The sequence below is a fragment of the Pogoniulus pusillus genome, chromosome 8 (genome assembly GCF_015220805.1).
Source record: "Pogoniulus pusillus isolate bPogPus1 chromosome 8, bPogPus1.pri, whole genome shotgun sequence".
NCBI lineage: Eukaryota > Metazoa > Chordata > Aves > Piciformes > Lybiidae > Pogoniulus > Pogoniulus pusillus.
Window position 1 is genome coordinate 21323305 of NC_087271.1, and position 13897 is coordinate 21337201.

Consider the following 13897-nt stretch of genomic DNA (forward strand, 5'->3'; position numbering starts at 1 on the left):
AACAAATTGAGCTTTATGTCACATTTGTCATCCCCCATAAGCCATTTAAATGTCAAAAAATCAGTACAGACTGAAAGTCTATTTCTAGAAGCCTTAGTAGCCCTATTTATCAGAGTGAAATAAGATATTATCATGTCGTTATTCCATCACATGTCTTCTGCACTGGAAGACATACACAGTTCTTGCCATTATCTGAAACACAGAAGAAAGCTTTTCTGTTCTTAAATATTTGTTGTCCAAACAGTAAATATAGTGAATAAAATGCTGAGCCTGTGTCAGAAGAATGAACAGCTAGTTATATTATTGTGTACCCCTTTTGGTATACAATAATTCTAATGAAAAATATATGCAAATATTAACTTGCTTCTGTGTACACTTCTCGAAATAATCAGTGTTCTCTCATTCTTATTTGGAGACAAATTTTTTGCACACTGCAATTCGTTACACCGTAAAGTTTTACTGGAAGAGCAAGGCTTTCAATGTATGCCCTAATGATGTATTTTGACAAAAGTCCTGTCATTGCATAGGAAATTTAGGTCCTCATATATTGTTATGAAATTAAACCCACTTTCCTCCCCTCCTTCTCTTAAGCTCTTTTTCTGAGTTTTGTTTTCTAAGCAAGCAAAGCTGAGATAATCACATCCCTCCATGGGTCTATGCCTCTCCCTTCCAGTAATTTTCGAACAGCGTTAAGGGTTCTGATTTCATTTAAGATGCATGTAAATAAGCAACAGGATAGAGGAAAAATATGCCATTAATGCCCATAGTGAGGATTATGATAAATTAAGATGCTGCTGAGGAGTTCCATTCTAGGGAATCCATGCAGGATGTACATATTAGAGAGCTGCTGTGAAAAGAAGTGGATCCAGCTGAGTATCAGAATATGGCACATGAGAGCATTCAGCCACAGGACATGCATGTACAAGAAACCAGGCTGTGTGGTTTGTTATGTAGAGAAGCTTTACCATATGATGCATTATTATATCCAAATTCTTAAATTTTGAAAAGAAAGAGTTGGTTTGTGGATATGTTAAATGGTGCCAGTTTCATGTTATGTAGAAGAGCATGGGACAATATCCTTCTGGGTTTTTGTGTAGTATTTTATTTTATCCTCATGCCTTTTTGTTTTTGCTGCAACAGGTACTGCCATAGGAAGTGATGATATCATAGCAGGGAATGTGAGCAAGTATACTATTCTCCCAGCTGGTTATTGTGGACAGCCTAAAAAAGGACATCTTATATTTGATGCCTGTTTTGAAAGTGGTAAGCGTTTCCAGCATTATTTTATGTTACAGTTGTTATGAGATTAACCCTTCTAACTATATCACTCATCTTTATAGAAAGTGTCTTAGTTTTGAAGAACACTTGCATTAAATGCTACTGAACTCACTGATACATTTCAGGTAAAAGTATGAAAAAATCAGGCTGCTCAAACGTGACATTTATTTACCTACAATGTACATTTCATCAGATTCATCTCATGCATAAATGGATTGTATTGTGGTTTTATATGCAGTATTTCTAGACCACTAATCAAAGATACAATACTTAAAATATGTTGGTTTAGAAATTAATTTGAAAGTTTAGCCTTGTGAAGTGCCAAGCCTATCCTTGCATAGTTAGAAGATTTTACAAAAATGTGCATACTGTCTTAGAATATATTCCTCTGTTTCTTGTGGCCTAATTCTACACTGCTGGTGTTAATAGAAGTTCTGCCTCTGATGCCAGTAGAAAGAGAATTAAACTTTAGGAAGGTACTGCAAACTGAAAGAGAAATTATTTTTTACAAGGGTTATTGTAATTTAAAGAATATTATTGATCATGTATTCTTGTATGTGTGTGGGGTATGCAGGTAAATATATATCACAGGATCACAGGGTGTTAGGGGTTAGAAGGAACCCAAAGAGATCATCGAGTCCAACCCATCTGCCAGAGCAGGACCATACAACCTAGCTCAGGTTACAGAGGGATGTATCTAGACAGGCCTTGAAAGTCTCCAGAGAAGGAGACTCCACAACCTCTCTGGGGAGCCTGTGCCAGTGCTCTGGGACCCTTATAGTAAAGAAGCTCCCCCTTGTGTTGAGGTGGAACCTCCTGTGCTGCAACTCAGATCCGTTGCTCTTTGTCCTATCCCAGGGAGCAGGTGAGCAGAGCCGGTCCCCCCTCCTGACCCCCAGCCCTCAGATATTGATAAACATTGATTAAATCCTCTCTCAGTCTTCTCTTCTTCAGACTAAACAGCCCCAGGTTCCTCAGCGTCTCCTCGTCAGGCAGTGCTCCAGTCCCCTAATCATCCTTGTAGATCTCTGCTGGACCTTATCCAGGAGATCCCTGTCCCTCTTAAACTAGGGAGCCCAAAGCTGAACGCAGTACTCAAGATGGGGTCTCACCAGGGCAGAGTAGAGGTAGAGGAGAACCTCCCTTGTTCTGCTGGGCACACTCTTCTTAATACACCCCAGGATTCCATTGGCCTTCTTGGCCACAAAGGCACATTGCTGTCCTATGGACAGCTTGTTATCCACCAGGACTCCCAGATCTCTCTCCACAGGGCTGCTCTGCAGCAGATCTCCTCCCAACCTGTACTGATGCAGTTTATTATTCCTCCCCAGATGCAGGACTCTGCACTTGTCCTTGTTGAACCTCATTTGGTTCCTCTGTGCCCAGCTCTCCAGTCTGTCCAAGTCTCACTGGATGGCCACACAGCCTTCAGCTGTATCAGCCAAGCCTCCCAGTTTGGTGTCATCAGCGAACTTGCTGAGCAGACACTCTGTCTCCTTATCAATGCCATATATATCTGAATATGAAGCATTGTTTCAATTTTTATGTTACCTATATATGTCTTCAGATTTTTAGCTTTATCTGTTATTATTGACTTACAGTTGTACAGAGCACTGTTAAACACCATATCTACAAAAGGCATTTGGCAGCATAAAATGAGTTTTCAGTGTGCTTTGTGTGAGAGGTACTGGTAATGCTCAAACTGTTACAATGTCTTGTAAAATGAGCCTTTTTTGTGAAGAGTTACATCCTTTGGGGTAGAATGCTAGCTCCTGTTTCCTGGGAACATCTTAAAATTAGTTATTTGAATGCTTTGATCGCTTTATGTAAAAGGTGTAAACGATGCAGTGAACAATGAGTGTCTTTTGTAAAAATATGTCTCTGAAGGTTCAGACTGTAATTATGTATTTTTAAAAATACTTTGGATGCTATTTTGTAATAGGGTTTTATGAATTTTTGTGTCAGAAAATGTCTTTTGAAATTAATCAATTGGTCAAGGTGAGAAATCTATTGTGTTAAGGTGTTCTTCAGTGAAAAAGATCAATAGCAGCCATTGAAATATTTGTTAGGTAATGTGAATCTTTACCTGATGGTTTAATCCCAATTTTTGAACAACAGAAATAATTGCACTTTTAAATGAAAAAAAAATTCAATTCAGAGATAGCAGTCATACTTTATATACTTTGACAGCAGCAGCATGAAATAGAGGAAGATGCTATTTGAAATACTGTATTTATTTATGTTGTAGCATGATGAGACTGTGACATAGCTTTGTGTATTCAGACATCTCCAAAATACAAATATGAATAAAATGAATATTTTAATTTACTTTCTTGTGGTGGCAGTGTATTAGCAAGAATGATATTAATATCGTACACACTTCATATGTAAATTCACTTTATCTTTTGTTATATGTCAGCCAAGAAATTGCTTACAGAACCTTAACTGGTCAAAACAAATTATCTGATTATTGGATACTTTATCAAATTGTTATTAATGCTATTATCTAAACAGTAGTATATAACATTTATACAGTTAGTCTACTGATGCTCTTTGAGTACCATTTTGAAATGGTAATATCCTACTGGAATTGTCTTTTTTAAAGAATACTTTAGAAAAGAGGTTTTACCTGGAGTACTGCATCCAGCCCGGAGATTCCCATTACAGGAAACAGATGGACATGCTATAGGAGTTCAGGGATGGAACACAAAGGCAGTCAGAGAGCTGGAGCACTCTTCCTATGAGGAAAGGCTGAGAGAGCTTGCGTTGTTCAGGCTAAAGAAAAGACAGCTCCTGGGAGACCTTGTGGCCTTTCAGTATAAAGACCTTTTACCAAGGTTTGTAGGGACAGGACAAGGAGCAATGGTTTTAAAATGAAGCAAGGTAGATCTACAAAAGAAATTCTTTACAGTAAAGTTGGTGAGGGACTGGAACAGGTTGCCCTGTTGGATTAAATATGATTCCATCCTTCTCTGTGGTCACATTCTGTATTTTTTTAAAGCTCTGGTTAATAAAACTGAAGGTTCCCTTCTACGCCTACTTTTCAAAGACTATGATTTTGTATTGCCTAAATGGAAGTAAATACCTTTCAGCATAGGGAAGGGTATTAAAATTGTAGAAAGCAGAAAAAAAAAATAACATGTGCAGGAAAAAAGCTATTTAATTTTTTTTATTTTCATAATGACTATCATTACTGTATTAAGTAGTGTTGACAAGTACAAATTTATTTGAGACTCAGGTGTGTTTTTATGTAGTCTGAAACCCAATGACCAGTTGCTGCTTTTAAAGTGCTTTACTTTCAAAGAATCACAAAAAATAGAATTGAGATGGGCTTTGGGATGCCTTTTTAGTCTACTCTGTTGTTGAGAGGCAGCACACACTATTTTTGCCATTTCTGTCAGATATTTATCTATCCTTTTCAGAGACTTTCAGTGAGGAAAGTTTCAATGAGAAAGCAGGAATCCATTCTAACACTGTAATTTGCTCAAAATAAAACCCCTTTTCTTTCTATGTAGAAATGCTCTTAAGAAAAAAAATCTCCCGTCCTACAGGTGCACAAAGCAGATCATTGCTGTCTTCTTTGACTTATTGGAAAACTGCTAGAGTGTCTTTTCTTCCTCAGGTTGAATAACCACTGTTTCTTCCCAGTTGTTCTTCGGTGGTCACATTTTCCAGATTTCCTATCATCCCTTATTTCCTCTGGTCTTTCTTCAGCTGCTCCATGCTTTTCTTCACAGGCAACAGTCCAAGGTGAACATCACACTCAGATAAGTTGGTGCTGGTACTATGTAGAGTTTATTCCATGACATGCCTTGCAATTGAGTTACTCCTAGTATGTGACAGTCTAGTCTTTTTCACAAAAGCATGACACTGTTGACTTCTTGAAATTTATGATGCCTTGTGCTGTCCAGGCTTTTTTTTAGAAGAGCTACCTAACCGGTTTGTAGCTTGGGCTTAATGTACTTTTAGTGAATCTAATACTAGTGAAAAGATCATTGCTGTAAAATAAATACAGTTATTGAAAATGAATCATGGTGTTTGAACCCTGTATCTTATAAATGATAGAGGAGTGAAGGACAGAGAATCATCAACTTGCAAGTGTGTCAAGAATTTGAATTTGTGTTTCCCTTAGCTAGTGTTCTAACTGGAATCTTCCTTGTTATCTTTGTTAGCATTTAAGAAAATGATGGCCAAAAGAAGCTTTTTACATTAATTTACTATTAGCATAAAAGAAGCTGATGAAAATTGATATTTCTTGCATACCAAAGCATCATTTTTGGATGTCAGTTTTTGATCTTAATGTCAGGGAAAAATGTATGCACCTTTATCTGCACATAAAACCAGCTTAAAAGAAATTGTCACACTTGAAATGTGCACGTTCAGTCAGTTGTAATTCCTTTTTGTAATATCCATTAATGCATTAACTTATTGACACAGTTGCATTTCAGCAGCAATGCAGCAATGCAGGGCTTCACCTCTCATCCTGTCTGTTGTGGGAATACTGGGAATTTTGCAGAACACAGTGCTTCGGGGGAAAGGACGTATTCACTGCCGCTGTACGAAAAAGTCCTCTCTGATTGAATCAGGCTCAAGTTTTGATGTAAATATATTCTTCAGGGAATCTGGCATCTTATACTCCAGGAGAATTGATATTTCAGTTATTTTATTTTGTGCAGATCTAAATGACTTTAAAGTTTACTTTAGCCAGCTGCCCCTACTGTCTTCTGCATGTTATTTCTGAGGGCATCAATTTAGTCAGCAGCCTCTTCTGTGCTGTGACTAAGATCTGATTTTATTTGCTTAGTCATTTTTTCCTGTACCAGATGTTTTTTGAAGGTGATACCTCCAGTTCTGGAAAACAGTGTTTTGTTTTGTTTTGTTTTGTTTTTCTGGGAACTTATATAACTGCAGTACTTTTGCTTCTGCGTGAGGTAACAATAATTTAATTTATTAATTTTATATGATACACACAAGGCCTTTCAGATGTATTTTACAAAGTGGATGAAGTAAACATAAAATTAATGCCTCAGTCCTTAAAAAGAGAAAAATATTTTTATGGTGCTGGTGCCAATTCGACCCTTTGTGCAGAGTCCCAGTCTAATCTGGCCTGGCAAAAAGGAGGATAAGTTTTGGCAGTGATCCCAAAGCATGGGAACCGCAGGGATTTGCCCATTGCTTATGCAGGCTGCAAAAATGTCATTTATATTAGAAATATAGAATTATTAGAAAATAGAATTACATATTAGAATTATATATATGATTAGAATTATATATATATAGAAATGTTAGAATATAGAATTATATATTAGAAATATAGAAATAGTGGCATCACTTCTTCCAAGAGCCCAAAAGGATGGCTGAATGGTCCAGAACACAATTACTTGTATTAGATACACAATTACAGCTACCTTATAGCTCTGAAATGGATCATGAAACATCAGAAGCTTTTGGTCATGGATATTTTTCATTGTTTTTGTGTAAAAATTGAAATCTACAGATCTGAGTTTATGCTATCCTCTGAGAGCTCTGGTGATTGATGAGATTCTCTTGAGTGTTGAAGCAATGCAGATTCATGTTCCCTGCACACTCCTCTCATACATCAGGAGAAGGTTCACATGCTGGATTCCTGTGGTAGTCTAGAGAATGTCATGAGACAATATGAATGTCTGGTTCTTTGAAATACCTCATCTTAGACTGCTTAAAGTCCATCAACACCTCTTCTAGTAGGCTACAAAGCATAATTCATGCTGTCATGCATTCAGTCTGTACTTGAACTGTTACAAGGGTACTCTTCCAAAAAGTCTGTAAGAAATGTCTTCCACTCAGTGGCAGTCTTCACTGCAGTGCTCATACGGCTTTCAGAGGACCAAAGTTTCTTTCATCTCAGAATACACAGATGCCCACAGAGGCATCTACAGCTTTCTTTCTCATCATACAGGTTGTTTGCTGAGTGTACTCACAAGTTGCCTTTATGTCTTTGTCCGAGTAGGCTCAAAATGGCTGTAGTTTTTGCCTCCTCAGGGTTGTGATGTAGAGAACTGTCATACAAAAACCTTCAGTTGACACAGCCATCCATGGTTTTACTGAAAAAATAAAAATGAAATTCCAAAATGGTTCCCTTTGTTTGGTATCATCTGGTGTGTCACTCACCACAGACGTATTGGTCACTATGGCCTGGATTAACCATGGTGCTTTCTGTCTTGCCTGGCAGGATGCCATAAGGGAACATGGAAGGAAGTTGCAGTTTAGATGGTAGGCTGTAATGTGTTGAGGGGATGGTTAAAAACCCCAAGCTTAAGTTTCTGCTACTTGTGGCTCAAATTGCTTGTTTTATGATTACTTTTGAGGATTGAAGGAATGGTGCTGGCTCACGGAGGTTTGTAAATCTCAGCATTCATACTGTTAAATACAGGGGCTTTTCATAAGGTTTTGAAAATACATATTTTGGCTTGTTAGTCAAATATAATGCTGTTTAAATGTTAAAAAATGCTCTGTTTCTTGAAATTGGAATTGAAGCTGCTGTCTGCATTTATTCTCGTTTCATCCAGAAAGTGGAACTCCGCCAAGAGTCATTAAATCTTCTATCCTTTGCATGAATTCTTATTTTTTTAATGAAAAAATGTTATGATTGGGTAATTTGTATATTGTGGTTTATATTCAAAAGGTTGTAATTAAAGTTTTGTAAAATTTTACATTCAATTTGAGTTACTGTAAACCTCATATTATTGTGTTGACTCATATACCACCACCTTGCAGTTAAAACAACTGAGAAACATCAGTTTGTCTTTTCCTACATTGGGTTTATAAAATATCTTGTGTTAGAACCCTGATATAAAAAAAATAATCAGTGCTGATGGATTGGAAATTATATTAATCATTTGGGAAAAGTTAAGATTTACAATGTATTAAGAGATCTCATTTGACTGAGAAATATCGTATCATTTTTTGTTAAGGCTTTAAATATCTTTCTATATTTCAAAAATAGGATAATGTACTTATAAAACACTTTTCACAACACTCAAAATTGCAGTAAGTGATTGTAATTCCGCTGATCTCATTGTAACCACTTACAGGCGTGAAATAGGCCATTGAGCTTTACCATGAAAGATATCTTTGGAACAAAAGCAAAGATATTATAGGATTGAATTGGCCTTTGGGGGTGCCTATGTCCCAGTTGCTAAGACTTGGCATGTAACTTAGCTAAAATTAGGTGAGCTTAATTTTACTTGTGGTTAGCAAAATACTGCAAAATTTGTGTGGCAAAATATCTGAAATGGATTTTTTTGTCTGTAAAAGGTTTAAAAATGGAAACTTGAGATGGTACAGAAGACAATAATGTTAGCGTTATGTTCAGAGGAAACCTGAAATCTGCCCTAGGAAATAGCTTCATTTTGGCCATCTAGTATGGAATTGTAATATGCTTCCAAAGCAGGCTAAAGAAGCTGATCCCCTATGTGTTTACATTTAGGTGAACAGAAACACCCTTCTTTGCCTTGATTTCAGTGGCACTGCTGTGATGGCCTAGAAGAGGAATAAAGTAACATCAGCAAATATAATAATGGCATATTTATAGAAAAAAAAAGTGTGCAAAAGCTGTCTGAAGCTACTTTCTTTCAGTGTAAACACTTATAATAGCAGACTAAACTGTGTTTGGGAGCAAAACCTAATTATTCCAAATTTCCTGTATTATAATACGTCATGTATAGCTAGAATCATTAAATTGGGTAGACTTTTGGTTTTCACTTCTAGGAGAAGGCCCATATGCAATGTACAAATAGAAGAAGTGAAAGTCTATATATTTCTGTAATGATACCTGTTTTCATCTACTTTGGTGCCATTGAGGTGTGTCTGATTAACAGAGCATTTTATTTTAGGAATTTCCTTATTTGTTGACATTAATTTATGCCATGTTTCTCATAAAGTTATTAAAAGTTATTGTTACCCGTAGAGAGAATTCTGTGCTGTCTGTTCCAAATTCAGATCAGTGTTATTCTATCAGAGTATTAATTTGGATTACTGCAAGTTAGAAGTCAGAAAAAAAATAAAGAACAAAATATTGATTTTTTTTCTATTTTTTTGTTTTGTTTTTTAATGATGACCCTAGGCATAGATTAATGGATGTAGCATGCACAAAGCAGTATCAGTTAACATATATGACATTACTCAGATGTCTCAAACTCCGGAAAAAGCATGTGAATGATTTATGGAATTGATATTAATCTTTTTCCAGTAAATGCATTACTAAAGTTACATGGGAAATTGATGTTACTGCTGTAATGCCAAATTAGTTTCTTGCTAGGTCAGCATTGCAAATGGAACTAAATATTAACCTTTTAAATATCTAAAGAGTATATGGTATGGAAGACATTTTTAAGAGTAGGAGCGTGCTTAGTGTTGATGTGATACCAGCTAACAAATCTGAGTATCTTAACTTGTGGGAAATAGATATTAATGACTTATGGAGATAAAGATGATGCAAGAAGAATTAATGTAATAGCATCATCAAAGAATTAGGATGTTAATTGCAGTTGGGGTGCTGATTATACTTTTTACGCTCTGTTCATCTGATTAGCATGCTGCCTTCTTCGAGATCTAGCCTTTCTCTTCTGCCCCTTACACAGATTTGCATTTCCTCAGCTAGTATACAAGCATATGCATAGATTTGCTGTTTGATTACTTAAGGGGTCTGGAATAAGCAACCTGAAATGCAGGGAGGAAATGTCTTCGACTGCATAATTTAAAGTTCAGAGAAGGTTTTGTGCAGCCTCTGTATGAGGAATGACCAAATATAGTAGGAATCTTTAGTCTGAAACAGAGACAACTGAGAAAAAATACATTCAAGGCCTGTCAAATTATGATTCTTAGTCAAAATGTCAATGAATAGGAAAGAGTAGTTCTATTGGTTGTCTTTATACAAAAACTAAGAGCCAGCAAATGAAATTAGCAGTTGGCATGTTGAAGGCAAACAATGAAGAATGGCTCTTCACATATTGTTAATTAAGCTATGGTGCTTCTTCCTGCAGGATGTGCTGGATATTAAAAATTACATGTGTCCTGCTTTCAAGCAAAAAAACCCAAACTGACAAGACTAGGGAAGAAAAATCAGTTGAGAGCTACTAAGCACTGACACCATGTCTGACTCAGAAGGTCCATAAACTCAGCATTGTAACTGGGTAAATTACTCTGGGGTGCTGTCTTCAAATGTTTGCTATGTATGTTCCTATGCAATTCTCTAAGGATGCATTTCTGGGAGATACTGGGCTAGGCTTGATCTCACCAAACAAATACATGTGGTTAAATGGTTAATCACTTCTAGAATATGTGATAATCTCTTATTATCAGGGTATATTTACAAGCCAAAATTAAGATCATGCAAAACTATAATTTGATCAGATAATAGGGAGGAAAGTCTTACAGTTATTTTTTCCATTCAAACTCGATTTCTTAGGAAGGTAGTGGTTGAAGATGGTGCTAACATTAACAACAGTTGTCTAGAAACAACCTCAATGCAGAAACAACCTCACTATACATTCCTGATATTTCTATTTCCATCTAGCTTTCAGTTTTGGTGGGTTCTTTGTACACTTGGTCTTTGACAGAGAAGGAACTTTAAAGAATCAACAACAAAGTTACTTTGTTAAGAGATGTTTGAGTAATTTTTGAGAATAAGGAGAAGGATTTTCATATATACCAGGTTCTGTGATAAATTTCCCAGTTTCCATTTTTCTGGCTCTGTTGAAAATTTTCCATCTGGAAAAATGATAGAGGGAAATACGAGAAAGAATAGCAATGTCCCTGCCAGTGTGAAGGAACATTACATTACACTGAACAAATATCCTTATCTGAATGTACAATCACTGAAATAAATGCAGCTGTGTTTATTTCAGCATAATCAGATATATTTGAATATAAAATCATTGACATAAATGCAGCTGTGTTTATTTCAAACTGCACATGTTAGTACGAACATGAATTTGACATCAGTTAATCACTCATGAATGTACAGAGGTATGTATATATAGTGACACAATAGAGGCCTGGGGCAGCCGAAAGTAAGAAGAAAATGATCCAGCTGAGTTTATGCTTTACCTAAACATTTTCATAACAGCATTGGAAGTCACTAATGAGGAGATGCAAAATTCTTCTCATATAAAAGCACTGGATTTGAATAAATCTATGGTTACTCTGTAGAGTAACAGATGACCTGTTCTTTAGTTACTGACTAAGGAAATAATTGCTTTGAATAATTGCTTCTTAAAATAGAGACTTGCTTTAGTTTTCAGACACTGGTAGGTCCAGGTCAGTCTCTTCAGATGGGTGTAGTGCAGGCCTTACCTTTACCTTAGATTTTTTCATCTGATTTTAAGCCTTAATAAGAGCTGCCAACCACCCTTCCAGAATGTCATCCTGCTGGGTTCTCAAACCCAGGGCAAGGAGTGAAGAGCAGTGGCAGTGGAAAAATTTTGGTGGTGCTAGTTTTGTTAGGTATGCTTCTCCTTGCTGTTTTCCTAGAATATTTGTCTGCCTTCGCTGTCCTGTTTGTATCCTTAATCTCTGTCTTTTTAAATTAGAGCCATTCAGAACAAAAAGAAATTGAGAAGTGTTCTCTACTCTGCTTATGCAGATGATACTTGTAGTGGTTTAAGGCTTATTGGAATATTCTAATGAGAGAAATTAGATCATAGATGTAAATATGTTGTGTATATATGTGTTTAAATTTAGCTTTGCTGTAGATATAGCTGTATCTTGCTTCCAATCTGTCCGAGCAGGTCTGGTGGATTTTAACTGGGGGGAGGAAGTTCCTAACCCTCCACAATACTATATACAGATTATAAGCAGGAATGAATGTATTCAGAATAAAAGATAAAGTGGCACCAGGATGGTAAATATTTTGGAGCTAAGAGATATTGGAAAAGTTTTATTTTCATCTGGGAGAAGGCTGAAATATTCTTCTAGACTGAATAGTGGTATTTTGTTCAGTTAGTTCAATAACCTCTCATATTATCCCTCTTTTGCAGAAGACAGCAGCACAAAAGACATGGTTCTTGACTGCCTGGCATATTTTTTTTGGTAGTAAATTTCAGCTGTGTGAAATGAGTGCAAAATGACTGAGAAATGTTAAGAGCGCTTTGCATCAGTTTCATATGAACCAAATGATGAATGAAATTTGGGAAATGTCATAACTTGTATTATGTCTACTGGATTTGATCAAATAGTGATGTTATAAAGAATAAGGAGACAGAAGGAAACAGACCAAAGCAGAGAAAATACATCTGAAATGTTTGCCTCAGGTCCTGCACTCCAAGGGCCTCTGGCCATGTTGCACCAGCAGTGCAGTGCTGCCATTTCTGTTACCGTAAGATGCGCAGCATGTGGTGCTGCTGATTTGCTTGATACGTGGCTTAGGCAGCACTGACTGGGAGAGCAGTATTTCTTTTCCTTGATTCCTACATGATTTTTTAAAAATCTTTTTTATTTTAAAGTGAGTTGAAGGCACTGGAACAGGCTGCCCAGAGAGGCTGTGGAGTCTTCATCCATGGAGGTATTGAAAACCTTAGAAGATGCAGTACAGAGCAACTGCCTGTTCTTGTCCCGGCTCTGAGCAGAGCGGGTGGACTAGTCAATCTCCAGAGGTTCCTTGGAAATAATTTAGAAGATTATCCTCCCACTCTTTCCCGCCCCCCCCCTTTTTTTTTTTGAACACTTCAGATAGATTCTGTTCTTCTTGTTGTTCTCTGAATTGTTTTAAAATTCTCAACTGCGTGCTGCTCCAAATTTAACAAGCCAAATTAAGATCTTTGCTTGTTGGAGCTGCCGCTGTAATGCAAGAAGAGACAAAACAATCTGAAAAGCATAATGGCCTGTACTTTTGCAAGAGTACTGGATGTGAAAAACATACTTCAAAAGAGGTGTTTCTGCAGAAACTAAAAGTATTTTTATTCTCAGATTGATGCTATCTGACTTTAGGGGAAAGTATTTTAGAATATTTTGCTCAGCCTAACAGGAATTTGGATATAAGTTATTAGTTGGGAAGCACATTATTTTAGATGCATCCAGAGCTTAGTTTTGCCTTTATTGATTCTGTTTAGTAACCTAATTGCCTTCTAGGTTCAGCCTTTAGCATGCTAGTTTTGATTTAGTATTGGTATTTCTCAGAACAAACTGTGAACGAACCATATATTATCACTATATGTTCTTCAGACAGCTACTAGAATTCCAAGATTTACTACAATAACAATGTGAGGGTAAATTAGCATAATATATTACGGCTTATTATTATATTTTAACAATTTCTGCTAAAACCACATCTCTCTGTCTTCTGAAACTGCAAGATAACTTCTTGTTTTTAAGAAGTATGATGTATGCTGTTAAAAAATATGGTTCTGAATGTTTCTTGTTGCTACTGTACCACAATATGAATAATTCATTTTTAGTAGCCTTTTCTAAGATGGTAAATGGATGTTAGATTTGCAATGTAAAATTTTTTTAAAGCTTTTTCATGAATGCAGTAAAGAAAAACCCAAAAACCAAACAAGCTAATACATTTGGATTTTTTTCCTTTCAGCATTTGAGTGGTGAGTTTAAAAAATTATGTCCACAGTGAGTTTTGAAATGATTG

At 36.3% G+C, this 13897-nt stretch overlaps 1 protein-coding gene across 14 annotated transcripts in view; it reads left to right on the forward strand.

The window, feature by feature from the left end:
• The window catches only part of BEND5 (BEN domain containing 5), a 1203882-nt gene that overhangs the window by 15340 nt on the left and 1174645 nt on the right, over window positions 1–13897 (forward strand). For all 14 annotated transcript variants that reach the window (XR_010303081.1, XM_064147552.1, XM_064147553.1 and 11 more), the window contains exon 2: window positions 1141–1263. Coding sequence is in view for 13 of the 14 variants with exons in the window: in XM_064147552.1 (XP_064003622.1) it covers window positions 1141–1263 (123 nt within the window). In the remaining variant the exon portion in view is untranslated. The remainder of the gene's footprint in view (window positions 1–1140; window positions 1264–13897) is intronic.